The sequence below is a fragment of the Zosterops lateralis genome (assembly GCF_965231275.1).
Source record: "Zosterops lateralis genome assembly, chromosome: 3".
NCBI lineage: Eukaryota > Metazoa > Chordata > Aves > Passeriformes > Zosteropidae > Zosterops > Zosterops lateralis.
In genome coordinates this window covers 72,989,151-73,016,511 of record NC_139764.1, presented here as the reverse complement: position 1 = coordinate 73,016,511, position 27,361 = coordinate 72,989,151, and the positions used below count along the sequence as shown (strand labels likewise).

General features: G+C 39.3%; 1 protein-coding gene across 1 annotated transcript; it reads right to left on the bottom strand.

Annotated features, from left to right (window-relative positions):
* Positions 1–29: 29 nt before the first annotated feature.
* PNISR (PNN interacting serine and arginine rich protein) lies at positions 30–27,233 on the bottom strand. Its single transcript, XM_083856018.1, has 12 exons — positions 27,121–27,233; positions 14,647–14,765; positions 13,227–13,412; positions 11,208–11,431; positions 9,339–9,525; positions 8,884–9,074; positions 8,133–8,270; positions 7,045–7,144; positions 6,286–6,339; positions 4,836–5,006; positions 2,229–3,330; positions 30–1,997 (listed from the first exon to the last, which is right to left on the bottom strand). The coding sequence occupies exons 2-12, from the start codon at positions 14,732–14,734 to the stop codon at positions 1,967–1,969; spliced, it is 2,472 nt and encodes an 823-aa protein (XP_083712144.1). The 5' UTR covers positions 14,735–14,765; positions 27,121–27,233; the 3' UTR covers positions 30–1,966.
* Between the last annotated feature and the right edge of the window lie 128 nt (positions 27,234–27,361).

Genomic DNA, 27,361 nt, shown 5'->3' with positions numbered 1-27,361 from the left:
ATTATAGTAAGATTTCTGAAACAGTTAAATACAGAGATCGTATGCTCTTTTTATTGGCATACAGTCACTACCCATATAAGTGCATTTGTGTCAAAAAATAATTTTCATATTTACAGGAAGTGACAAAATTCCAGTTGTTGGCAGAGTATATAAAGCTTTTCATACACAATCCATTTTATTATTAGACAGAGAATATAAAATCTGAACTGAAAATCAAATTCAATGGCATCCTGGAAACTGTATTCCTCAACAGCTTTTCTTAAGCTTATTTCTAGTTTCTTTCTGTCTCTTACAATTCATCCTTCTAGGACATCTGAATAGTTTGCTACCTATTTTCCAAAAATTCCTCACTCTTACCCAGAGCCAAGAGTGTAGTGAGACTGGATCAATACATCGTTAATTATATTCCTATCAATGCATGTAAAAGTTGTGTGTTGTAAATTATGCCTTATTTTGCTAATAAATATGACTGCTTACTCTATGTGAAAGATATAATTGAGGGGGGTGTTATAATTCATAACTGATTATTTATCTGTAACAGTGTTTTGATAAACATGCACATACTCCCTAGCAATTAGCTTGCTTATTAAACACAGTTAAAATGTATTTCTTTGCACTGCGGCAGTTTATTTCTGCACCTTATTTATAAAAAAAAATACAGTGGAAAAAAAGCTGCAAAGCTAAATTCTGATTCAGTTAAATGGATTATCTGTTCATGAAGACATGCTTTGCAAGTTACTTGTATTAGTGTTCTTCTGAGAAGATACAGCCAGTCAAAGAGAACTTACTTGGATGTTAAGCCTTTTACCTTTTTCACAACTGCTGTCATACCAGACCTTTTAGGCACAGATCTCTCTCTGAATTCATGTTCTTCTGTAACAGTCACTGGCCTAGAGTTGGGTAGTGTTGGTTTGTTTTTTAACTTATTTCATACTGTTGTTTCTAACAGCAATAGTCAATTTCCTTAAGTAGGTAATCAGTGACCTCTTTCACTTTGGTAGTATTAAAATCAAAAATTTAGTGGCATTGCAAATACATCAATGTATCAGCTTTACATGAGTCACAATTCTTGTGACACTAAGAACCAGCTTTAACATTCACTGTGCATTTAATGCATGTGCCAAAATGTAAAGTTAACCTATTGTCAGTTTTCCAATGTGTACTGAGTGACATTCATAAACATGCTCCATAAAACATCTAAAATTCTGAGATGTGTGTAATATCCCTCAACATCCAAAGATCTCTCTGAAAACTGAATGAGGAATATAGTTCCAGAGCTTAACACTGCCACATGAGATCAGTTAATCGCACATATTCCTAATGGGGTTCAGTCTGTTTAAGCAGAGCTTGTATTACAGTGACCCATATTTTACACACACAGCATATAGTACCAGCTAGACAAAAAAAAAAAAAAAAAAAAAAAAAGGTTATTAAAAAAAATCTATTACACATATCTAAAGAAAAATAAGATGTCTTTTCTCTGTTCTTCCACACCCCCAAAAAAGTAATCTCATCATGTCCATGGATTACAAGTGTTTCACATTAAATCTTTTCCAAGTACTTTAAAAATCTGTTATACCAAAAAAGCTGCCTTTTTCTTTTTTTTTTTAAGTACTTTCTACCATTTACCACAAAATTCAGGTGCAAGAATTTTAAACAAAAAATGAACTAAAGAGCTTTATTGACATCACAGTACATTCAATAGTAATTTTAAGAACATTACAGCTGAAAGAGAATGGCCTGTTTTATAGTCTTAGTAAGCACTACCGTTCTTGAAAAAATGTAATACAAAGAAATCCTATTAGGTATTTAATTCTGAGCAGCATTTGGAAAAAATACACCTATTTACACATAAAAAAAAGGATTCTGGTTTCACCTACATAGCCACAATGTGCCTCTATAATGAGACAAGCCTTTTATAACTCATGGAATTTTTAAACATCATAGCACTGGTGCCATAAATTCCTCAGCGTTTACGATGAAGAGGAGTTGTTGATCTGAAAAATAAAGGAAAAGGGGGAAAAAGTTAATTGGAAAAAATAAAAGACCCCCAAACCCACACACACTTTAGGCTTAGTAATCAATAGTTTTAAAAAGTTACTTTTGCCTAAGACAAAAAGTTTAATAAATACCGTACTTTATTAAAAAAGTTCATATGCCGTACACATGAAGACGAATATAAAAAAAACTTTTTAAAAGTCAGACAAAATACTTAAAAAGTATACTACCTTGATCGTGACTTAGACTTGTGTTTGCGGCTTGCCTTCTTACCAGACCTTTGCGATTTCTCCATGGAGCATGACCGAATATGCTTCGATTTCTTAGCCTTTTTTTCTTTACTACTTCCTGGTGATTCAGAACTACTCCTTGCACTAGATTCAGAGCCTGATCGTTTTTTACTATCTTTGGTAGTAATTTTTTTGCTTTCTTGTCTGGAATCCTGTCTTATTATTTTCACACATATCGAATCACTGCGAGAGAAAGTTCTTTCGCTGTCTCTTTTTCTCTTTAATCTACTGTCGTCATGATTGCCAGCCTTACTTTCTTTTTCTTCTTTTTTGGGCTTATCTTTTCTTTTTTCCTGATCTCTCTCCCTTTCTCTGTTCTTTTTTTTGTCTTTATCTACACCTCCACCCTGCTCCTTCTTTCTTTCTTGATCTTTACCCTCACTTTTATGTTTGTGCCTATTTCCAGTAGGGCTTCTACGCTGGTCTTCTCCTTTACGTCTGTCCCTGCTCCTGCTGCGGCTCGCACGGTTGGCTCGCCGGTCTCTCGAGCGGCTGCCGCTTCTACGCCTATCCCAGCTTCTCTCTCTCGAAGGACTCCGATTTCTCCGCCTCTCTCCTCTTTCAGCACTGTGATTTCTACTAGATCTTCTCCTTTCCCTTATTTTCTCCCTGCTCCTACTCCTCTCTCTCCTGTTTCTGTGGGAGTAACTCCTGCTTCTGCTGCGCCTAATTTTATGTGACGGCGTCCTACTGCGACTGTGTCTCTTCTTCCTTTTGGGAGAGGAAGAGCGTGAAGTGCTGCGGCTACTACCTGAGCTAGTGCTATACGATGAACTGGAGACTGTGCTGCTACTGCTGCTGCTCCTGCTATTGCTGCTGCTGCTACCACTGCTAGAGCTTCTTGACCCATTCCTTCCTGTCCTCTCTTTACCCTCTTTCTTGAGCTCTACATCAGGTGCAATTGCATTTGGAGATCTCTTCTTTTCATGAACCATATCTGCTTCAATTTCTTTTGCCTCCTGTGATGCTAAGTTACTGTTTTGTTCTTTGTTAATAAATTCATTCGTCTCTTTTGAAACTTTTTCACTCTGTAGCTTTTCTTCTGAAAAAAGAAGTACACATTAAAAAAAATGCAATTAATTTGGAGCAATATGTCAGTAATTTCCACACCATTACACAAAGAAAACCAAGCACGCCTCATAATACTTGTAATTAAAACACTGCCACCATACTAACTACTTAAAAAAGCACTTTTTTTTCTTATAATTCTAGAAAAATTATCCTCTTGGTTTATACAAAGTGTAGAGCCCAATTATTTTAGAAGTCTTGATGTTATTTCATGTTTTAGTGGCTTAAGATGAAGTTCTCAAACAAATATCCTGGAACACCAGGACTCCCAAACTGATCTACGCACAAGATATTTTCCTTCTGCAACCTTTCTGCACATCTGATTCTCCCTTTCTCCTTCCTACAAGACTCCTCATCAGTACCACATGAAGTACTGATGCTTTCTGCCTTTCTTTAAGCCCCGTTTATCTGGGTTTGAGGATTACTATCTGGTCTGAAGAAGTTGTATTTTTCACATAGTGAGAAAAGAATTTCACAGAGGTTTCCAAAATAAAAATTATTTTTATTCAACCTAGGATCCTTTGCATCACTGCCAACTTTATCTCCCCATTTTAAATCAAATCCAGAAAAAAAAAATTATGTACATTTTTTTGCCTAAAAATGGCCTTTTGATGGGGGCCATCATTTCCTGAATTTATTATTTAGGGAATAAAACTGCACCCAGAAACCCAGAGTGGTCCAAATGGCAGCTAAATTTAACCCAGAAAACAATTCCAGCTGGTCCCCAATAGGCAATACATGCAGAAGCCAGTGTATGTTACAAGATGCTGTTAGAAGATTTATCCATTAGAAATCTTCTGCCTTTCCAAAACACTGCTACAAATAAGACTCTGCACTAGCATTCTTCAGTATTTCAGTATTTTGGATGTATAGAATCAGCCACTTTACACCCCAGTATTTTATTTGTGCAAACAGTTCCATGGAGATGTCTCCACACTGACATGCTGTACTAGGAAGACAGAGGTCACAGGCCACCACTCAGCCACTCTCCATATGGCTATCCTGTTATGCATACATCTTCCAACACTCAGAGACAGGAATATTAAGAAAACCAAAAGTTTAGCTAGTCTAGCTTTTTATTAAGAGCTCCACATGTCTTATTTTCAGGCCTTTAAATAAAAGGCTAAAGGAGAAAACCATCAATTTAAGTTCTATCATAATAGCATCTTCTCCAGCCTGTGAATTTGGTTCATGACTTCTTAACATTGCAACCATCTCTAGACAGCTCTTCAGAGTGATTGTGCTACCCTTTTGGCCTACATTATTTGTACATAAGGACAAACCTTACCTTGTGTGGAGAAGTGGAAGTAAATCACAGCGTTTTGGTTTTTTAAAAAACTTGAATTAAAAATACATTCTTTATAAATTTAGTTTCATAATTTCTTTTGCTTAAAATGTGTTTCTTTGCCATCAGTTTACATACACTAAGTAGTAAACTCCATATACAGTGGCACAGTAAGAAGACATGGTATGATTTACCTTCTAGCTGTTTTTCTAGAAGTAGTTGCTGTTCTCTCTCTTTTCTCCAAAACGCTTCCTGTTTTTGCCTTATTCTGTGTCGTAATTCCTCATCATCAGTATCAGATGACTCAGAGCCTCTGTCACTCCTCTCATCTTCACTGTCTCCTGATCCATAACCACCCAGTCCACCTGCGTGCATAAAGTCCAGTCTATCACGAGGAAAGATTAAGCTTTGTTCTTAATACTTCTGTGAGGCAAAGAGGAGAGTAACATTGCCCTTCCTTCACTTCCTCGTCTCTGAAGAAGTCACTTTAGTCTGGTAAGTGCCAGGGCTGTTTGCCAGTGTGTTCAAGGCCCCCGTATCTGCATTGATGGTCACTGTCTGCTTCTACTCCTTCTGGAACAGCTTGTCTATTTTCAGCAAGCAACCACTGTGACCATGGTACTTTTTTCCATTGTATGGAAAGGCAAAAAAGCTCCCTGTGGAGACTGTAACAGTGCCTGCCGCTGTATCAGCAACAGGACAGAAAATGCCTGGGATCTTTCCCAGAAGACATCTCTGAAATGACTTCAGCTGCCTCCGTAGTCCAAGGCTACAGAAATTCTGAATGCCATATCAATTTTTCCATATGATTTGGAAAACACTGCACTTTGACAGGTATGGAGGTGGAATAGAAACAGACTTTCTTCTCCCCCAGAGATATTTGTAACTACTGGACTGATAAGGATAAAGTCAATTTAAACATCTGACATGGATTTCTTTCAGTCTGAGGTCCTTAGGATCTTTACTGAGTGAGTTTTGAAACACGAATACTTGTGATGAAAACATTCAATCTAATTCATCAGTATTCCATGTAATGAACACATAACTGATCACTGACACTGCTGCAGTACATTTTAGATGATAAAAGTCATGTTGGGAGAAATCTCTTGCAGTTGTGCCTCAAGCTGGAATTTCAATCTCTCTTTCCTGTGTTGTTTCTGGCAGTATATGATATGGGAGCCTTTGTGTTTATGTAGCTTTTCAATAAAATAGTAATTACAAAGATTATAGTATCTTTATTTATAGACTTTCACATTACTCTTCTATCAACTTTCCCCTCTGGTTTGCATGGATCAAAACAGAAGTATGAATTAGTATTCCCTTCTTCAAAGGCTGCAGTGTGCTTCTGAAACTATCGTACTTTGAAAAGTAAATTTATCTAAAATTTTTACATCTTTTCATAATCAGGGCAAGATTCTCATACACTAAATCACACTGCCTAGTCCTTTATTCCAGCAACTATCCCACTTATATATCAGTAGGATCACCTGTGGAACAAACAAAGGTGCTGATAATGATAATCAGAAAGTGACCCAGAAATACTCCCAGGCAATTAAAATCTAGTTTCAAAATGCAATTTCTAGAAACGCAAGGCAAAAGTGAAACTCCCCCTTAAGCCCTCTCAAAAATAAGGAACATACTTACCGAGTCCAGTGAGGGAAGCCAGTGCACTGGACTGTGCCAGCTGTTTTGCAGGAGCTTTGTATCACATCAACAACAGGAACAACATGTTAACACAAATAGCCACGATTTCATAGTCATGAGTCTATGGTATTGTTAAATCTACTACTATTGCTGTTCTTTGGAGGGAGAGAAGAAACATTAAAAACGCATCATCCATTTAAAACCACTTCTAGATTTTCTGACCATGAAGATTTAGAATTTAACTGCAAATTAACAGTGAACAGAAAAAACTCAATTATATACTCATTAATCATTTTCCAAGTTACAGCATGTGCACATAATTTTCAACTTCAGTAGTTACATACTTAGATTAACTCTGTTATGTTAAAATAATCTGTTCTGTAAGTACAATACATGTTAATAGCAAAAGCAAATTAATTACTAATTGAGGACTCAAAATTCATCTCTTTTCACTTCTGAACAGCTTTGAGATAAAGATGACAGTAGTAAGAAACAGCTACAACTCAAGAGCCATTGACACACAGGTACCATTTTAACTGAAATGAATTGTATGAAAAAATGGAATAACTCAAGTAACTCACAATACACTGCACAGGACGACAGTACATGATTACTGGATTTGAACTCTACCAAGTTGGATGCATTATACTGGAATTGTTCTTGAGGAAGAACTATGGAGGTTAAATGTTCTAAAGACATGCAAATACATAATTTTTGAAGAAGAAATTAAAAGAAAAAAACTACCCAAACCCAGCATACCTTTAGTTGCTTTACGGTGAACATCTTTGGCCACATAATAGATTTCTTCATTTGTGACATCTAAGAGAATCTCTGTCAGCAGCATTTTTGTCAGCATCATCTGAAAAAAATTGCATATACAATTAAAGGCCAAAACATCTTGAATAAATGCTGCATTCAAAATATATCCACACAGCTTCACTTCTTTTGATGACTATGAAAGTGGTCTCTTGCACATTTTATTTAATGACTTCTTTCAAGAGACATGACTTAAAAAAGCAAAAAAAGATTGAAGCAGTTTAAATGTGACCTGATTTCATAACTTTAAAGTTTCCATTTTGACTGTGAACTGTGCCTGTATGTATTGCACACAGCTATCCAGGACACTGATCCTAATGTCTAAGATGATATAACAAATGAATATGTAAATAAGAAATGTATTTAGAGTGATTCCTATTATTCTTTCAAAAAATAAAGAGCACTCTTCTGACTGGTATGCTGCCTGTAAAGAGGTTACTTATATAGCATCTTATTATTACATATTTTTTACAAAAATTGAAATGGTGGTAGCTGGTTCTCTAAGTCGTTAATGTCTGGCCAAATGTTCTACAAAAATATAGTCATCAAACTTAGTAGAATTCAAGGCCTTAACTAACAAGGATTCAGTTAACTGTGATTTCAAGGTATGAAGGTTGTGCAGACACAGTGAAACTGTTGCTCATCTAAGATTTAGGGTTGTAGCACTTCCCCTTGCAGGAATACACTTCTTAAATTCCCTTTCACAGGAACTCAGGTTGAAGCACAGATTTGAAATGGTGCATTTAATCACTAAAAGCTTCAGAAATTTGATAAATGAAGCAAAATCATAGAATTAATAAAAATCAATGCAAAGATTACAGTCGTTACAGTCTTTCATTGTTGTGCTAAATATGAGTTATTTATGAGAAAGACAGCATTATGAAGAGACATGCAAATATAACCCTGCTTTACTGTACAATGCATGCTGTACCTCTGTTGATAGGATCAGGCATAGAAAAAGTGATTTATTTTGATATGCCTGAAAAATATAATTAAACAGAAATACTTAGTGAGAACTACATTATTAATACCATTTGATACTCCTTTTCTTCTTCTGTCATCTCTGGTTCACTTTGCTCCTCTTGAGGAGCTGGGGATGGACTCCTGCTGATTTTCCCAACACTTACAGCTTCTGTGTTTTCAGCATCTTCGTCTTCCTCATCACTGTCCTACAAGAACAGCATCATACACTTCAGGAAAAACTTATGTATCGTGCTCCTTAGTTTCTATTTGTAATAATCAGCTTCACTTACTTTGCACTGAAATCTGTATTACAGTTATCATAAACGCATTTATTTTCCCCCTTCCTTAAAAATATGCAGGTAGCTGTACCCACACAAGCTAAGAAAATACTAAGTTGTCAGTTCCCTGCCAAATGCATACTTTGGACTACGAACAAGGTAACTGCTAAAATGAAGGCAATGCAAAGTTTCCTAAATTGGCTCTGTTTAGCAAATACAGGTATCTGAATTTTTTCAGCTGCTGATTTGGAATTGACTTTCAAAGGCTCAAGTATGTTCCAAAAGGGAAAAACAAACAAACAAACAAACAAACCCCAAGTCCAATTTCATCCTTGTTTCCTTGCTACTACAGATCAAATTATATACTTTTAGCCATTAAAATTTGCAAACATCAAGTAATTATCAACAGAGCAGCAGCTTAACCTTTAAACAATATAACCAATGAGGTAACCAGGACACAGTCTCTCCTTTGAAGAGACTAAAAAGTTGGTATCTTTCAGGAAATACAAACCTGAGCAAAAAACCAAACCCTTCTACTTACAAATTTACTTCTCTGAGGTAACCGTGGGCCATCCCCTTCTTCAGCCTCCTCACTTTCCTTTTTCTCTTTTTTAGACATCTGTGAACGTTGCTGCTCCATTCTCTCTTTTTCCAATTTTTTCTGTTTTTCTCTTTCCATCTTTTCCAGGCCCTCACGAATCCAGGCAGGCAGAGTTCTGCGCTTCACAGCATCTACATAAGCAAGGTTTACAGTTTTGCAAGATGAAAAAACCTTCCTCCACAAAAGGAAAACAAATATCCCCAAAACAAAGAATTAAGCCCCCCACCCCCTTCAAAACAAGTCCCACATCTGATTGTGGGGAAAAAACATTTATAATGGCTTTTTCTTTCCCTACTCTTTTATTTTCTATTAAAAAGAAAAAGGTCTTCAAATCTTGCAATTCTTTATAAAACACAGCTTTTACATTTTTTCATTAAGGAGTGGTTAACATGTACCAATCTGTGGAGGCTCCTGCTTCACAGGCATCGCAATAGGTGAACGCTGTCGATCTCGGAACGAGGGTCTTTCCCTTCGATTTTGAGTAGGTGCAGGAGGTGCTGGAGGACCTGGTGGCCCTGGTGGTCCTGGCTGCCAATAAGGTGGGTGAAATCCACCTTGAGGTGGACCAAAAGCAGCCCCATGCTGAAAGAGTAATGCAGTTTATTTTTCTTCACATGGTAACACTAAACGCAGCATGTGAGCAAGTCGGTCTACAAAAATCCATGCAAGCAGGAATCCATGATTTCTATGCTACTGAGATCTCTCAATCTCTTTTTGGTCCCCAAGAAACAAGTTTCTATTAAATATTTAATGACTAAACTTAGACTTAATCAGGGATACTTAATGAACCTGAAAGGGCTTCAATCAACCTCCTTTCATATTGTGCTAAACACTAAGCTCTATAATCACAATCTATCTTCATCAGTTCCATGGCAGCTTAGCATCAGAGCATGCAGTTAAACAGTGTAAAACTAAGTTAAACAGTGTAAAACAGTGTAAAGATTCAGAAGTCTAGATATATTAGCAGTCTTTTAACTACAACATGAGAAGAAAAATTTAAATTTCAGCCTTTTATTACATAAGAATTTTGCACTGTGCACTTTCCAGTAATCCTTCACAGATCTTATTAATATAGGTGATGAAATTATTAAATGCATAAATACGCAATTTTAGTACAGATTCTGGGTTCTGGGCAATCCAAAAGTCATAAGTCTTGAGGCATATATGGGGAGTTTTTTATTTCAATATTTACGGCCCAGAAATGCCTAATGAAAGTATTTAAGAAGAGAGTGTTTAGGCAAAAGGGTGTAGTATCAAATATTCTACTGAGTATTTAAGTCATTTGTACTAAAGTACTCTCCACTACAATTTCAGGTTAAGCATCTCTTTCATTCACTGCAAAACAAGTTTTGCGTAGTATTTAGAGAAGCTAATTTTAAGAGTTTGTCCCATGACAATAAACAAAAATTATAATAAACTCATGTATTGGAAAATTATTGGTTCTCTATTTAACAATACTGTTGAACAAGAGAATTTTTAAGAGGCAAAATAATCTAGAAGATAAAAATAGCATAGAAGATAACAAAAAAAATCTGCCCATATTCCCTTGTATTTGTTTATGAACAGGAGGTAGGTTTTTAAACAGCTAGTTTGTCATTTATATCAGGAGTTTTGAAAGAAAAATACTGAAAATAGAGAGACAATACAAAACTTCTTCATGTTTAAAGATCTGTGCAATGCACCCTGCTATTATTAGTGATAAAACCTACACGTTTATTGTACTATACAACTTATATGCCAAAATGAAGAAAAAAGTGGATATAGATTTTTTTTTTTAAGAAATACCATTGTTTATTCAAAGAATCACAGTAGATAGATATGGAAAAAGATCAATGGATCATCCAGTCTATCTCCCTGCAAATACAGGACTGTTTCCTGTGGCACATTATCTAGAGTATTTAAGCATAATCTTTCTGAACTTTATTTTTTTTTTCCTTCTCCTCTTTTTTTTTTTTTTTAACACAAAGCTACATAATGTTAATTTATATACTGGAACACAGTGATTCATTTTAATATTTAGACAACAATAATTTCTCATTACTACTGTAGTAGAAAAAATGAAACTCTTTGGCCTCTGAACAGAACTGAGAACTCTAAAGTCTCTTTTGTCAAGTGTTTGGTTAAAATGCATCTTAGCAGATAACAGATTCTGTAGATGTTTGCAGAACTGAAGAATGAAAGTCGCCGCTAGATGATATTAGAGGAACACATCCATGGAAGGGACTCTGCGCGTCTACAATATTAAAGCAACAAATATGTTTCACCTGATAGTCAAACTGGTTCACTGGCCCCATTGCAAAGTTATCAGGAGGTCCCCCAAAGTTGTGATTGTTCTGGTTAAATATATGCCTGTTGTCAGGAGTAAATTCCCCACTGTCCTGACTGTTGCTGTCTTCAGATGGAGGAACAATTTCCATTTGACCTGGGGTTGGAGTCATCCACTGCTGATCTGGAGGTGGGTGAGGGGGTTGGTGAGGCATTCCCCATTCTGTTTAGGATTTAGAATACAATTCAATATCAAGTTAGTATAATTTATATGAGTCACCAATCACTCAGTGTTCTTGTATTTATCACAAGGTTTCTCAAAGCATCACAGATGATAAAGCAATGAAGAATCATCAATCTGCAGACTGTATTCTACTGTCAATAATTTCTTCAACTAAATGAAGGAAATACAAACAGCTATAGCCAAATTGAAACATGCATTAGGGGGACAGAACTGGACAGGCACAGACATCCTGTAAATTTATTTTTATAAATTTCCAGTGATAATGAGTTCACCACAAGACTTACAAACTGCTTAAACTGTTAAAAAACTGCTCCTACTCTGTGCCAATTTTGAGAGCTAAAAAGGAGCTATTTTACTATTTTGCATAATAGACTTGAAATACCTACTATAGAAAGAAAATGGTTTTGTAAGCAGCATAACCTCTGAAACCTGTGCTCCAAAGCCTTGAGTCCTGATAAACATCCTGATGGATGACTTCTTGGATTGCCCCAATATCTAGCAGAGGTCCTAGAATAAGCTATAGTCATAAGCCCTCAAACATATGTTACAACTGGCTAATGGAGTGAAAAGGGTCTAAGGAATGAATTAATAATAGCTCATGTGGCCATAGTTTTTGACTGACTCCTTAAAAAGACAAAATTTATGTGCACTATACAGATATTTGCAGACCGTAACAACCTGCCTTATAACTCACATCAGTAACAGAGTTAGTATCTAGCTTCTCAGGTTAATTCCTACCTTCCACCCAGTCTTTTAGTACATTTTTTAAATTTTTACTGTCCTTCCCATCTGCATCATAATTGGATCCATTACTGTAGCAACTAAAAAGTGTTACCACAGCTTTTCTATTTCTGTGAAAATTTCTACTTACTGTACAGAAATACAGCTAGAATACACTCTGCCACATACAAAAGCTAAAAATTGTTACATGTGCCTACAATAACTTGTAGCCTAGTGCAGGCAGGTGAAACCTGATGGCTACCTCCCTTTTATTACACACATGTAAGTACTACCAATAATATATTACGCCTACTTATGTTAAATGTTGCATTTCAATAAATTTAGATAGTGACAATGAAAACTGGGAGTGTTATTCTTTCAACCATTAACAGAATCAAGCATGAAGTGCAGTTTTCCCCAAAACATTTGAAGACATGCACATAGGCTTACTATCTATCTTGTTCATATGCTTCAAATTGCATTATACTACAGTGTCATAACCCAGCTTTCAGAAAAATTTTTAGCAGAAAATAACCCATTTCTATCCCATTCTTATTACCAGTAGTATCTTGTGAAGTCATAAAATGAAAATGAATTTTTGGAAAAAAAATGAAGTTTTGAGGGAATTAAAAATTACTAAAAACAATCTATACTAGCAGAAGCGTACAATCAACTTTAGCTTACAATGAGTGAAAAAAGCTGACAATGAGATATCCAAGTTAAAAAGGGTAAATCCTAAGTATATGAAATGTAATAAACCCATATTTTTCATACAAAATTTTGCTGATCCCCCTTTCTAAAGATTTTAAGACACCTAAAGCCAGCATCAGTTATACTGTGAACTCATTCTACATGTCAACTTCATGCCAGAAGCAGGCATTATACTACAGGAGAGGCAACAGTAACTCTCTAAGTAGGAGCTGTGATTAATAAGTCAACTGGTAGTTTCGCATTTTGAAGCCTGAGGGACAGGGCATGTTTACACCAAAAAACGTCTGACAAGAATAAAATGAAAGAACATGAAAAAAAGGAATGAACAGGAAAGGAAACAAACCCGGCTGCCACATTCTGTTGAAATTGGGATCCCCCTGAAAATTATTATGGTTGTTTGGACCAGACTCTATTCCTGAAATATCCTGTCCGTTTGGCATCATTCCTTGTTGTTCCACTACATTCTGTTGCCCTGAGGCTTCTCGCTGAGCAATCCATGCTTGAGCTAATGCAGCCCAGTCAATCTGGCCTAAAATAAACAGAGGAAGTTAAAAAGGTTAGAACTCACACGTCTGAAGTTTAAGGCTGCTTCTCAATTACGTCTTACTGCTCAAGATAAATGGGCAACAGTTACCTTTAGCAAGCACTGTGAGTACCATTTCAACTTATTCAACAGTGTACAGTAAAAGAAACAAAGCAAATGTCAATGTACAGAGTTGCTGAAGTACAGTTTCTCTGCACATGTTCAAAATGACATAAGGCAGATTATTTCACATTCACATTAGCACTGAATGGGTGGTAGTAATGCACTTTTTTCATAGGTGAACTAATTTTGACATCAGAAATTAATATACATATTCTTAAATTATAAATTCATGAAGATTTGAGAGTAAAAAAGATACACAGTTAGAAAAATTATTTTCAATGTACACTCTTTGTATAATCCTTGCCATATATTACATTACAGTTCTCTCTTCCATTTTTTTTCTTTATTGCCATTCCTACCAGTAAATAAATAAATTGCACTCTCAGAGAAGAACACTACTATGTCATCTGCTTATTATCAAGTCAGGAAAACTCTCCAGTGAATTTAACAGAAATTCAAGTGACAGTAAAACCTGTGCACCTGATCACTCTGCCCTAGTATTAAATACACAGCTGCATTTTCATCCATTTCTCTATTTCTCCTGATATTTTGAATTGTTGCCACCTCATTCTCAATTTAAGGTATATTCTGTTCTACTGCTTAAAGCATTTAGTGGTTTTGGTGGGGAAAAAAATTCCAAATAAGAGGTCATGATTATCACAGATGTAACCTAAATCAAGAACCGTATTAGTCTTCCAGTGAGGTCTTTTTCTGTATATATAACCTGCATTAATATTTCTGCCACACAGGTACTGAATAAAAAAGCAGATCCTCTCAAACAAAGGATTTAGCTTGGCTAAAGAACTGACAGGGATACGTATCTGGTAAATGAGGTCTAAATGTTGATCTGCATGACTGGTGGTAAAATGTTGGTAATTTGTGTAGGATAACTCTGGTTTCTTGCCTGTATTTGCATATTATATATTAACCGTGTGAAAACATTAGGAACCAATGCATGTTTTCCATGTTTTCTAGGTCAGAAAAGCATCATAAATGTATTATCTTGAAAGCAGCTACAAAGGCAACTAACTATGAGTCATACTCTGTCACGAAGATTCAAAAATTTAAATGACAACACATTAAAAGAATTAATCCATAAAGCTTTCTGTATACTTACTTGGATCTTGCTGGTGTTGAAATGACTGCATCCACTGCTGTTGGTTCAAAGGCCATTGCTGCCAAGGTTGTCCACCTTGATCCCACATCTTTTAAGTCTTTATATAGTCTATATTTCAACTAAAAATAATAGTTGTATGTTTAAATAGATGCCCATGAAATATCACATAACTGAAACTTACATAACTGCAGATATAGTTAAGCCTTGCAAAGCAAGCTGAAGCAATGCTGGCTTAGTATTTTAAGCTGGAGGAAATGGTTCATCCTTTAGAGTAATATCTGAAATATTACTGTAAGATTTCAGGAGTCTAGTATGCTCTCTCTGTATTTTCACAAAGAAATTAACCATCAAACGATGTTCACGGAGAGATATGACAAGTTTGTACGACAAGATCTCATCTGGCAATAAATGCAATTTAAAGCAAGTCAAAATATAAAAGGCATGATTGGTATCTTTGCCTGCTTCTTAGGGAGAAGATGTGTATTTCTCTAAACAAGTGTCATGCAAGGCTGTTATGCAAGACAAAATTCACCAAATGGTAAAACACACTGTTAATGATTGCACAGAACTGCACAGGTACAAGACAGTGCCCACATGCATGTTGTGCATTCTACAGACTCATTTTCATTTCTAAGTAATATATACCTTCAAATCTGAGAAAGAAAAATAAATATGACCACACAATTACCACATTGTCCCTTAAAATCAGGAGAAACAATTTTTGCTGTGCTGTACACATCCTCACTGAGCAGGCAGCAGCAGCCCTAGATCCAGATGGCAGGCACAGAGCCGCACAGCCTGCTCAGTGAAGCCCCAGGGCCAGCTGAGTGTGGGTTTGATGAGGCCCAGCAGCGCAGGCAGGTGTGCCTGCAATGCCACACCAGTTCCTTCTGGCACACACCTGACCTGCCACACATGGAAGGCCCGAGAGCAGCCGCCTGCACTGCCCTGAACAGTTCTTCCCAAGACAAAGACTAGGCACAGCTTTGGGAACACTTCACTCCAGAAGCTGTTCCCAAAAACCAGTATGGGTGGGAATGCACTGAGAGTGACCCCTGCTGTCCTGTCCAACCTGTTAAGAACTTCTCAACAGGCTTTCCACTCAGTGAACATATCCTCGTGGAATTTAACATACAATCCCTGAGTTCACACCACTAAAACATCAGGCATGTAGGTTGTTTCAAACACTCCACACTTAAAAGAAAAATTTATTCCCTGAGGTTACAGGAGCAGCATACAGGACCCAGCCATGGCTCACAGCCAAATGCAATACAGAATAGATGAATAGAGCCTCTCTGCTTCAGAGCAAACCAGTTCAAAGCAGCCAGTGCCACTTGGGTGGCCAGCCAGGACCAACCCCAGTGGCTCTGAGGGAGCAGAACACACACACCCCTCAGACAGAGCCTGCTCTGGCACACGGACAGAGCTGCTGGAGTGGAACCTGCTCCCAAAGCCATCCTGCGCTCGCCCGCTCACACCAGAAACTGCATGACTGCAAGGGAAGAGGGCATCACTCTACAAAAAGTGCACCACACAGAGCTGCACTCAACATCAGGGGCACTGGGCCATGCAGAGATGAACACAAGCTTGTACTTTGCATACTTCTGTCAAATTAAATATTTTTCCACAAACTGTACATCACCTTTGTTTTGAGACCACTTACTGTCAACACTGAACAAAAATTACACGTGTGGGTCTGACACATTCAGTTGCAAATGCCTTTGGTGGGGGGTCTTCTAAATAAGACCAGATAAACCTTGGCAACAGGGGGAGTATTGGGCAAAACCTACCTAACACTTCATTACTTTCACTATCTTTTCTTGCCAAACTAAGTATGGAGACATTTTCCCATTTCATGAACACTTTTATGCTATTCAAACCTTTAATAAGCGAAGATGCCACTCTTTCTTTTCGCGCTTTAACCTGTACCTAGGAAATTAACTTTTTTACACCGGTTGAGTGTACAGGTGGCTACTAATGCACTTAATGCAACACTTTAGCCTATCTCTTAGACTAGCTCTCCAGGTATTCATAGACACATATTTCATACAGAAAGTACGAGGAAGTAACTGCAAATACTATTTGCACCCTGAAGTAAGAAAAGGTAAGTAAATGTCTCTTCCTTCCCTCAGTTTATCTTTCCATCCAGAAAAAAAAATTCTTTCAAATGACAAAATAAACTTGTTTACATCTTAAAAGTTATAAGAATTGGGGTTCAAGACTACTGCACAGCCTCATGGTGCCACTCCCTTTGTTTCTAGCTGTTAAATCCCACTAGCATTAATAAACATAGAGCTCACCAATTCTGGTAACACTTTTTTAGCTTAATACATAATATGTTGTCACAAGTTTGGGGAATTACACTAAAATAAACTCAGCAAATGGTTTAAATTTTTTCACTAATAATTTATAACTGAATGCAAAAAATATTTAAACAGTTAAATACCAAATTCTCTTATCAAAGTGTAACAATATTAAGACCACTTCTTCAAATGCAACTAAATTGGAACCTCCTACACACAGCTTTTACGTGATAGGATTAGATGAGATTTATTTTTAATGGACTGGCTCTATCTCTGTCCTAAAATCTTCAGTATTCCAGATTTTTTAAAACGTGTTCCAGCTAACACAATTATATATCTATTTCTCAATTGAAATGGACACTTAGTATTCTGGCCATTTTTTTTTTCTTTACTCTCAGGCCTTGATTCTCACCATGGACAAACTGAAGCACTTGTTTAGATCATTAACAAGGTCTAAGGCAACAAATGCCTCCCACATCTCAGTAAAACCTGCCCTCAAGACAGTAACTGCCTTATTATTTTACAAGGTATTCAAATAAATCTTGTGGGAAAGATGTATTACCTTGTAGCTTGTAGCAAATGGCATCTGAAACGGTGACTAAAGGATAAAGCAGGCAGGCAGTGACCTCAGAGAGCAGCAGCACTCATTCACCTCCTGGCTGCCCTGTCAGCAAGTTCTCTGCCCCAGGACACCGAGGCCAAGTCCACACTTCTGCAGGAAGTGCTGCTGAAGGGCCCCACCGTGGCCCCACCGGAGAACAGCACTGACCAGGCCACCTCACACTCCCTGGTGCTTCCAAGCACGTCTCAGGTGTCAGCAGGGACCTGGGACACCACAGGCAGCCAGGACGTGTCCAGTCTAGTTTGGAAGGTCAGAGGCTTTCACTCAGTGCCAGCTGGCTGCAGGGCCAGAATAAAAGGCACAGCTGGGTTTTAGTTGTTAGCATTCATAGCTGCTTATCCACTGCTCTGCAACATAATATGGCCCAGCCTTCAACTTGCCCTAGAGAGATTATTTCACCTTACTACTGCTATTCTGGGGAGAGAAATCAGGTGGGGAAGTGCAAAGCAACAGGTCAAGGCACGGAGCTGGTTTCTATTTCGATGCACAACATTATGACAAGACAACAACAGTGTAAAACCCTGAAGAACTTCAACATCTGACAAATTCAATTTCTGCCGCTCAGAGCAAACTAATTTTAAATCACTGCTATTTGAAACAGCTAATTTTAGTTTGTGAACTGTATTTGAAATCTTTTAATTCTGTATGGCATTTGTATTGCTATGGTTTTCCTGAAGAAATACTGATTTCCATAGGTTGGCAACTATAAAATATGCTGGCTTTCAAGTGCACAGATTTATTACCAAATTCAGTGTAAAAACATTCTTCACTAATCAGAAATATGTACTACACAAACACTTAGGCAGTGAGAACACTTTTTCTACGCAACTGTACTTGCAGAAACCCTTTTTTAAATATGATGTGAAAACTGTCCAAAATTATTTTATGTTTATTTCAACTCATCTTCCTTATTGAGCAATGTTTGCTTTACAGAAACAGGAACTGGATACGGATGGAATAAAATTCTCACCTTAAAATGTTTATAGAAGTAATCTTAACATAAACAGGCTAAAAGAGCAGGTCATATGTATTCAAAATTTTTAGTATTGAAGACTAAATGTGTGGCTGAGAGCCATGGAACAGAAGAGGTTGGTTCTAGGGCCTCTCTCTCTATGGTGACCTGGAACAGCAGGACACTGTCATTTTCTGGGAAACAGACTTCCCTGCTTTTTAGTTCTCCACTGATTTTCCTATATTGTCTCCAAGTTTTCACCAACTGGTACAAGGTAAACATGAAAAAGGTACTTGATGTAATTTTTTTTCATCTACTACAGGGTGGCTACAGGTATTTAAAGATGGTTCACTGCCTTCAAAAACTGTTTTGTTAAGCACTGCAGTGTCTAATAGTTTCATCTGCTTTTAAGTTTCAGAGGCAACCCCACCCCTGGTTTTAGCTCTTAATTTGCAGTAGCCATGTTCTGAAAGGTAACTAAAACAAGCACTTATGCTATTTGATATTACTCTTTGTATATAAAGGCAATGTAACTTTGTATTCTGCTTGTGGAACTTTACTGAGTATGCAAAGACTTTTCAACAGAATCTCAGGACTGTCCTGTCAGACATCACTGACAGTTTCCTTTCTAGTGAAGATACTTTAAAGGTGTCAAAAATAAAAACAGATCAGGTCAAGTCATACAGTAATGAACAAACCAGATGTGAGAGTTTTCAAAGCAACACTTTTGAACCTCAAGCCATAAACAGAAAAGGGCACAAACTACTTCACAAAGAACTCACAAAACACAGTGGAGAAAATGTAACCTGTTCACAGTAATTTTAAAATTACTGCAAGGGATTCATCTCCAATACCAAGGCAGGGGAGGGGAAACAAGCCCAAAAATCAACAAACAATGCCTCTCACCCACCAAACCAGTAACTTACAGGTTTGAAACAACTGGAACCTCTTTACTAACATATTCAACAGGAAACAACCTGAGACACAAGTAGTAATTAATAATGGAGAATAGAGACTCCAAGTCCTCTCCTATTAACTAAAATCTGCACTGACAAAACTAACAATGCTGCCATGAAAATAATAAACAAGTTTTTATTTCTTACAAGTTCCCAAACTGGTATCAGCTGAAAGAAAGAGGCTTCACTCAATGGACAGTTCTATTTCCCACCAGTGACCCAAGGCCAAACACACAGCAGAGCATCCAAATCACAGTGAAACGAGCTTTATTTTCTACTGAAGTTGGAGGGGAAGGAGACGAATACTGGCTAAAATTAATACTGCTCAAACTTTAGCAAGACACTTAGTAACAGAGAAGTACCTCAACTGAGCAGTCATGAAGACACACTGGTTCTGACATGACTAATGCATACAACAGGTTTGAAAAGGAACAGGTTCAAAGAATGGATCCATTTTATAGGTACCTACTTACACAGGAAAATGCAGATATTACCCCTCCTTTATAACGATGGGTTAAGGTTCTTTTACTTAGCTGTTCTACCCTCCAATTCAACTGGACACAGCCTTTTTTCTGTCCTTCTCTCTCCCTAGCACACACACAAATAAACAAAAGAACACTTATTGGTGCTTCAAGAGCTGTTCCCTGATGTCAGATCACGGAACAGGAACCTGAATCTATTAAAAATCTGTTTACCAATGAAGAAACAGAAGCCAATTCAGGATTCCTTTTGTTTTATGCAGAAGCACAATCACATGAGCAAAACACCCCATCAACTCACATTTAACTTCAGTTACATGTCTTTAACAGATTATGGAAAGTTTACATGATATCTCAAAATCCTGTTGGAGTTCTTAAGAGAAAACATGTTCTGAAATATGTTCTTTCACATGTTGGGGTTTTTTCTTTTTAAATTAAATTTCTATTCAAAGGCTGGACCAGAATCTGCTGAAATTTTGTTAAAGCAAATTACTGGTTTGAAAATGTGCCACCCTTGATAAGACTGCTAGTGAGGGCTCCCCTGCTGATGATAAAAGCTGAGACAGCAACACAGACAGGACTTACCTTGATCATTGTCAACCTCTGAGAGCCAACAGCACTCGGAAACATTTAAATGTGGTGTCAAACTCTCTACCACTGTACTTAAACTTATTTTCCTTTGGGTAAAGACAAAGAACATAGTTTTAAAGGCACCTTTACCCTCCCCTTCTTGATTGGAACATGCATCCCAACTACAAATTACACCTCAATGCTAACCTGTTCTTATGGGAAAAAAATGCATCTCCTTCAACCCATTTGTTAGCATAATAAGGTATTGTTCAGACATACCACAGACTAAAAAAGGCACGCATTTAGAAGGTACTCACCAGTAAACAGAGTCTTGAGTGATAATTCATAAGCTCACCTTTAACTCTGGGAGATTCCCCCAAGCATTTCCCACAAAACACAGCTATCTTGGAGCAAATTCTGTACTTCCCCACCAAGAGGAATACACTCAGTGAAGGAGAGCATGGCTTCCTGAGAATTCGCCAATGGCACAGTACCTGGTGAAGGCTCTTGATGTCAAAGATGAGGCCATCTTTTAGACAAGGCCACCAACAGAACTTGAGCACTAACAGGCTCACTCAGCTTCCTTGGACAGCCCTACCTCAGCAGATTCATAGCTCAACAGCACTTGTGCAGAGCTAACTGTGCTCTGACCTCTCAGTGGGGGAGAAGAGCAGTCTTAGGGACAAAGGCTCAGTCCTGGGAATGTCAAAAGACAAGGCCTGCTTGTCATCCTGGAGATACTATTTTTCTTAAATGCCTTATGACATTGGCTGCAGCAGAACTGAAAAATATCAAGAAACTTTGCCCTGGAAAGATAAGCAAGATCTGTCCCCATACAAAATTTAATACAGCTAATGGATAAATGGAATTGCTCCAATTCATGCAGCTAGTCCAAGATAAGAAGCACAGAGACCTAGGAACTTAGTTCAGCTCCAGAAAAGCATCAGGAAGACAACTAACCATACCGAGCTGTCCTGATGAGTGCATCTTGAACACACTTTCTTGCTCCTTCCAAGTAACTCCCATCACTCTGACAATTGCTTCCTCTCCATGTGAATGTTACACACCATCCTAACTACGCAGAACACCTTTACAGCTCAGCAGCTCCTGCAGCAGATACAGAGATTCTGAATGGCTTGCCAGGAAATTCAGGAAAGTGAAATATCTTAGAAAGGAGAAAAACGTAATCTTTGGAACATGAAGTCAAGTATTTGTTAGAAGCTAGACTACCTCAACTCCAAGAAATCAGGAGACAGCCTAGGAGTCATGCTGTCACTAGAAGGAGAGTAGCACACACCTTCTGCTGTGTCATGAGCTGAAGAGACCAAGGTTAGGAGCTCCTACATCAGACATCAATATCATTGGACCTGATTTTCAGGGCACAGTCTGGTGGTGTGGTTTATTCAACAGTGTAGACAGGCAGACTAACAATTCTGGAATCCATAGAGCCCACAGCCAATAATCAAGACCTTTCTGACGCTGAGGGGAGGCTGTTCATCACCTTTCTGATCATGCTACTCATCATTCCTGAAGAGCAGGTCAATATATGACACAAGATGGCCTGGTAAGTTTTACTTGCAAACTGAACTCTTAACACACAGCTGCAGGAGTTTTCTGGTGACTAAAGATCTTGTCTTGCAGGCATTCCAAACTTTGCATTTGCATTTGGCAAAGAAATATCCATCATCTAAATAAACAAGGAAGCTGAAAGAGCAGGCCATCATGCATACTTGGAGAATCCCTACACAGCTCTGTACCCCAGGGTTCAAAGACAACACACCCTTTTGCACTCCATTCACAGGTCAGGTATCCTGGCAAAAACCAAAACCAAACAACCAAAAAAAAATAGTCAGATGTTCCACATCCTCTAAGACAACTTGAAAATGCAGCCATCATTTTTTTTTACTATATTTAAGTCTACATAGTTGATAGGAAAGACCCCAAGAGGTAGGAGTCCTGGTTTGTAACAAATTGCAATTACTGGTTTTGAAACAAATTATTATTATTAAACAATCAGTGTAATTAGCTAGGTAATCTTTTGGTGTGAGTTTAAGATAATACAAGCACCAAAGGCACATTAATCTCTGATGCTCTTTGTAGAACCTGAGCTACAGGAGTCATCCATGTCACATCTTGAGAAGGATCTCAAAAGCATCACATACTCCGTGGGCAGAGTTTCTTTATCTCATATTTAGGCTCTGAAGGTGAACCTGAAGGAAAATTGAGATGTTTCAGGAGCAGAGCTCCTTGAAATCAGTAGCCTGATTTCTCGATCTTTCATGTGGGTGCCTTATGCTAATGTAAGGTTTCTACCTTTCATTCAAGGTAGCTGGCATTGACTCTGTGAAGTTTTAGCACGTGACTGAAAGCTTATGATGAGTTTCCATGATGAATTTTGTGGAACTGTTCCGTTGCAAGCAGGATAAATCTAATCCTACATTCATCCCACCAGGACCAGAGCAGTTAGTAGACAGATAGGAATAAGGCAAATACCTCCAAGAGCTCAAACCGAACAAGTGTTGCTGGAGAGCTGTTTCCTCCCTCCCTTTCCTCCCACTGTGGTATTGCTTCAACAGGGCCATGGTAGCAAAGACATCACTGATGAGGCTGGAAGGACTAGTGAATAAATACTCTAGGGATACAACACCAACAGCTCTCATAGTACTCCCAAGGAATTAGAAAGAGCAGCTCATCCATCGTATTATCAATACCCAACCAAACTGGAATCCAAAGTCAATAATGGACACACATTCTACAGATTCCAAAGATGTCTATTTCAAAGTACTCCAAACTGGAAGGAAATGTAAACTGAGCACTTTTTCCATGACTGTGTCACTGGAATAAAAGATAGTTTTCTGTAAGAATTTGTTCATAAGAGGTGCAACTGAAGAGAATTGCAAATGAAAAACAGCTCTGCACACCCAAAGGAGTCCCCCTACCTAGAAGCAAAATTTAATGCAGAAAGGGTGTCACAAAAATTATCATCAGCTGGTGGTCTTAGCATAGGAGACCCAGGTAAGTCAGAACACTTCTGCAGTTAAAAAGATGTGGGAGTCTGGAAAAGCACTGTATCCTATGCACCCACACAGGAATGAACCCTGCAAGTTCCTACAGAGGGCTGCAGACACATTCAGAGTCAAAACGAATGCATGCCATCACTCAGACAAAAACATACCAGCTTTGATTTTACTTGGGAGAATTAATATTTACTACTACATTATACTCAGCTGTTGATTGGCAAATCAAGTATTTATGGCATGATTTAGGTCTGCAATAAATCAGAAAAAGTTCAAGTAACTGTCTTGCCTGCTACTCTCACTCATTACACTTTCACCTGGCTGAAGACACACATCGTGTAGGGCACCCCCTAAGTTGTCCATGGTATTTAGTGCCCAGATATTATCCATCTTTTCCCCTCTTGAGGGCCAGAAGCTGTACCCATGTGCCTGTCGGGATCTGTTAGCATGATGTCAAGTCAAAAAGCATGTAGAATCTTCCAGCTCACTTATATTTGTGTATCACTAAAATTCACTCCACTGCATGTTTTAACATCAGAACTGTTCTTTCTCAGACTGAAGAACACAGGCTTTTCAAACGTGTAACCAAGATCCAAAATACAAAATCAGAAACAGAACAGATGAAAACAGCTTGTTCAGTACCCATGAAGTTTTCCAGAACCTGGTTCACACATCAGTAAATCTGACTAATATTTACAATGCTAACAAGATGAAGCAGCATGAACAAAGGTCAAATTTTAAAACAAACAAACAAACAACCTAAAAGAAAAATTAAAAAGTACTGAGAAATCTTCTTCAGGGAGTCACTCCAGCAGTACAGCTTCCAAGGTCTGTCATTTCAAACTTAAATCCACATATCCACTGAGCTGAACACAACTCTTTTTTAAAAGAGCAAAAGGACCAGATATTGGCATCCAGGTACCATTTACTTATTTTTTTTTATTTCTAATACATAAAGACAAACACATGATTTGATTATCATAAAGTATCAAAATCACTGCTTGAACATTTACTACCACAGAAACATTATCGTAACTTAGGCATTCTAATTCAAAACTCTACTGGGCTTAGGGGAAAAAAAAGTACAATCTGATTTTTTTTTCCACATATCATTCCACTGAAAGTCCTGATGCAAGATTTTCAATTAGCCCTGTAACATACCATTATTTTTTTTTTCTTAAGTGAATAGTCCCTCTGCAACTTCCTCTCCAATGAACATGCTCTGCACAAAAATTAAAAGTACCAATAACAAAATAAACAACTACTAGTCATGAGCACATATTACCCTCACTGACAGATACAGTTATCGTTTAATAAGGGATCAACTAGTGATGAAAAGTAAGAACACTTCAGTAACATCTACCCAAAATATTATCTGTCACCAAAAGCAGACTTAGAATCACCACATACCTCAGTCATGAAAAGAAGTGAGACTGGACACTCCTGCTCCCATTGAATCCTTGCATAATCCTGTACCTAACTAAAAATCCAACACAGTTATGACTCCACTCTACCACTACAGCTTATAAGGTGAGTTAACAACTAAAAATTTGGGGAACTGCGCTAAATTTGTGGACTCTTAAGCCCTACACCACCTCTGAGCCCAAAGTATAGAAAGCATTCTTAGCAGAGCAGGAGTTTGTGTGTCATATGGGACAAAGACAGTACAGGAAGTCTTGTCATGGCATAACAGCAGAGATGACACGAGGTTTGCTGCTGCACCAAGCAAATTTGAAAAGGAGCTTGTCTGTCAGCAATCCTAGAGACTTGTCCCCGGACAAAGCCAAGACTTTCAGTTCCCCTCTGTCCCTCTGTCAGGGCAGCTGCAGCCCCTGTCACCACCAGAGCCATCCTCAGTGCAGCTGGACCCCAGAGAGAGGTTTCCTACTCCTGCCCACAGTACAGGTGTTCAGCTGGACTGCACTGGTATTCACAGCCCTGTCTCTGGAAAGTGATGTTAGAACACTGGCTGCTGGTGGAGATGCTTTGTGCTTTGCAGACCACCATTCCCCCTTTCTGAAAGGTGGCTGACTCGGCTTTAAAACAAAGCCTTTAGGGAAACTCTTGTTTCCTGTATCCCACACCTTCCAATAGATTGTTTGCTTGAAAACATTGACAGGTGTAACTGTAAGAGAAGAAATAAACAACCAAGGTGGCTGAATACTCTGCATAATCACTTGTTACAGAAACTTAGCAAATTTTGGCTGGCACATCACAGAATTATGCAATGGTTTGGGTTGGAAGGGACCTTTGAAGACCATCTAGTCCAACATCTTGCATGAAATGATGTTGCTGAAAGTTCTGTCCAGCCTGATCTTGGACATTTCCAATAATGCAACTTTCTGGGCAACCTGTTTCACTGTTTCTCCACCCTTATCATAAAAAATTCCTTCCTTCTGTTCAGTCTAAATCTATATTTCAGTTTAAAATGATTGTCCCTCATCCAGAGGGACATACCTCCTGGTAACAAGCCTTTTACCATCGTTTTCATAAAGGAAAGTACCTTTCATACCCTTTAGGTACTGAAAGACTGCAATAAGGTCTCCCTGGAGCCTTCTCTTTTCCAGGCTCAACCCCAGCTCTCTTTGCCTTTGACACTCTGCCACCCTACCACACTAGTTGTGTTTTCTGTCTTCCCAGAAGAGGAATTCCAGCCCTTAGACCACTTCTGTGTCTCCACCCATAACTGTAAAGCCTACCACAGTCCATTAGATTCACTTCAACAACTTTGTGGGATTGTCTAATGAAGTACGGAGAACCTGCAGGGATCAGTGCTGAGAGCAAAAAGGCTTTCACACCCATCATCTGTTTGAGGATCCATTTAAAAACACCCTGCGCTTGCCAAGCTCTGCTCCAGGTATCTTACAAACGCCGCCGTGTGAACTTCAGTTCTCTGGAGCCCTCCAGTGGAACGAACTCATAGGGACGGCCACGGAACCCATGAAACAGCACAAATATCCCACAAATACATTTCATCCGCAGGAGCCAGGCTACTGACACAACCAAGTACCGAATCCCAGCGCACATGTCGCTTCCCTAACAGGCTGCCGGCTAAACCGAGAAGACACTCCGCCCCGCCGAACCACGGGCGCTGCTTCCCCGGCAGCCGGCGGCTCCGGGCCCGGCCCTGGATCCCGCATCCAGGATCGCCCGCGGCCCCGGCCTCTCCCGGTCCGGCGGAGCGGCGGCAGTGGCGCGGGCGGCCCGGGACATGCGCAGTGCGGCCCCGGCCCGTCCCGCCGGGACCCCGCCGTGGGGGGGGGAGAGGCACAGGACGGGGGTCCCGGGGGTCCCCACAGCCCCCCCGCGCCCTCCCCGCGCATGCGCGGCGCCCGCCCCCCCCCATACGGGCGGCGGGGAGGGCGAGCGGCTCTCGGCCCGTCCCTTCTCGTCCCGGCCGCCGGTTTCCGCTGCCGGCGCCGCCGGTTCCTCACGCTCGGAGAGCAGCAGCAGCCGCCGCCACCGCCGCGCGCGGCTTCCTCCCGGTTCGGCTCGGAGCGAAGGGGAAGAGCGAGTCAGCGACACGGGCCGACCCCCCGAGAGCGCTGGCGTGCGCGGCCCGCCCCGCTACTTACGCGCTCCCTCGCCTCCCGCCGCCGCCGGTGCCGCCGGTCTGCGGCCGCGCTGCCCCCGCTATCGCTCCTCGTCTTCACGGACAAGACAATATGGCGCCTGCTGGTGCTCCCCCGGAAGTGAAAGCCGTCACGGCGCTGACCCCCGCCCGGCACACACCGGCGCCCGCCGCCGCCATCTTTGCTGAGGGCGGCGCTTCCCGTTTCCCTGGGCCGGCCGGGGGCGCCGAGGCCGCGCCGCCGC

Coding starts and splice junctions, on each gene's coding strand:
- PNISR (XM_083856018.1), bottom strand. CDS start 14,734: ATGTGGGATCAAGGTGGACAACCTTGGCAGCAATGGCCTTTGAACCAA. Junction 13,413..14,646: donor TCAACACCAGCAAGATCCAA/GTAAGTATACAG, acceptor TGTTTATTTTAG/GCCAGATTGACTGGGCTGCA. Junction 8,271..8,883: donor TACCTCAGAGAAGTAAATTT/GTAAGTAGAAGG, acceptor CTGTTCTTGTAG/GACAGTGATGAGGAAGACGA.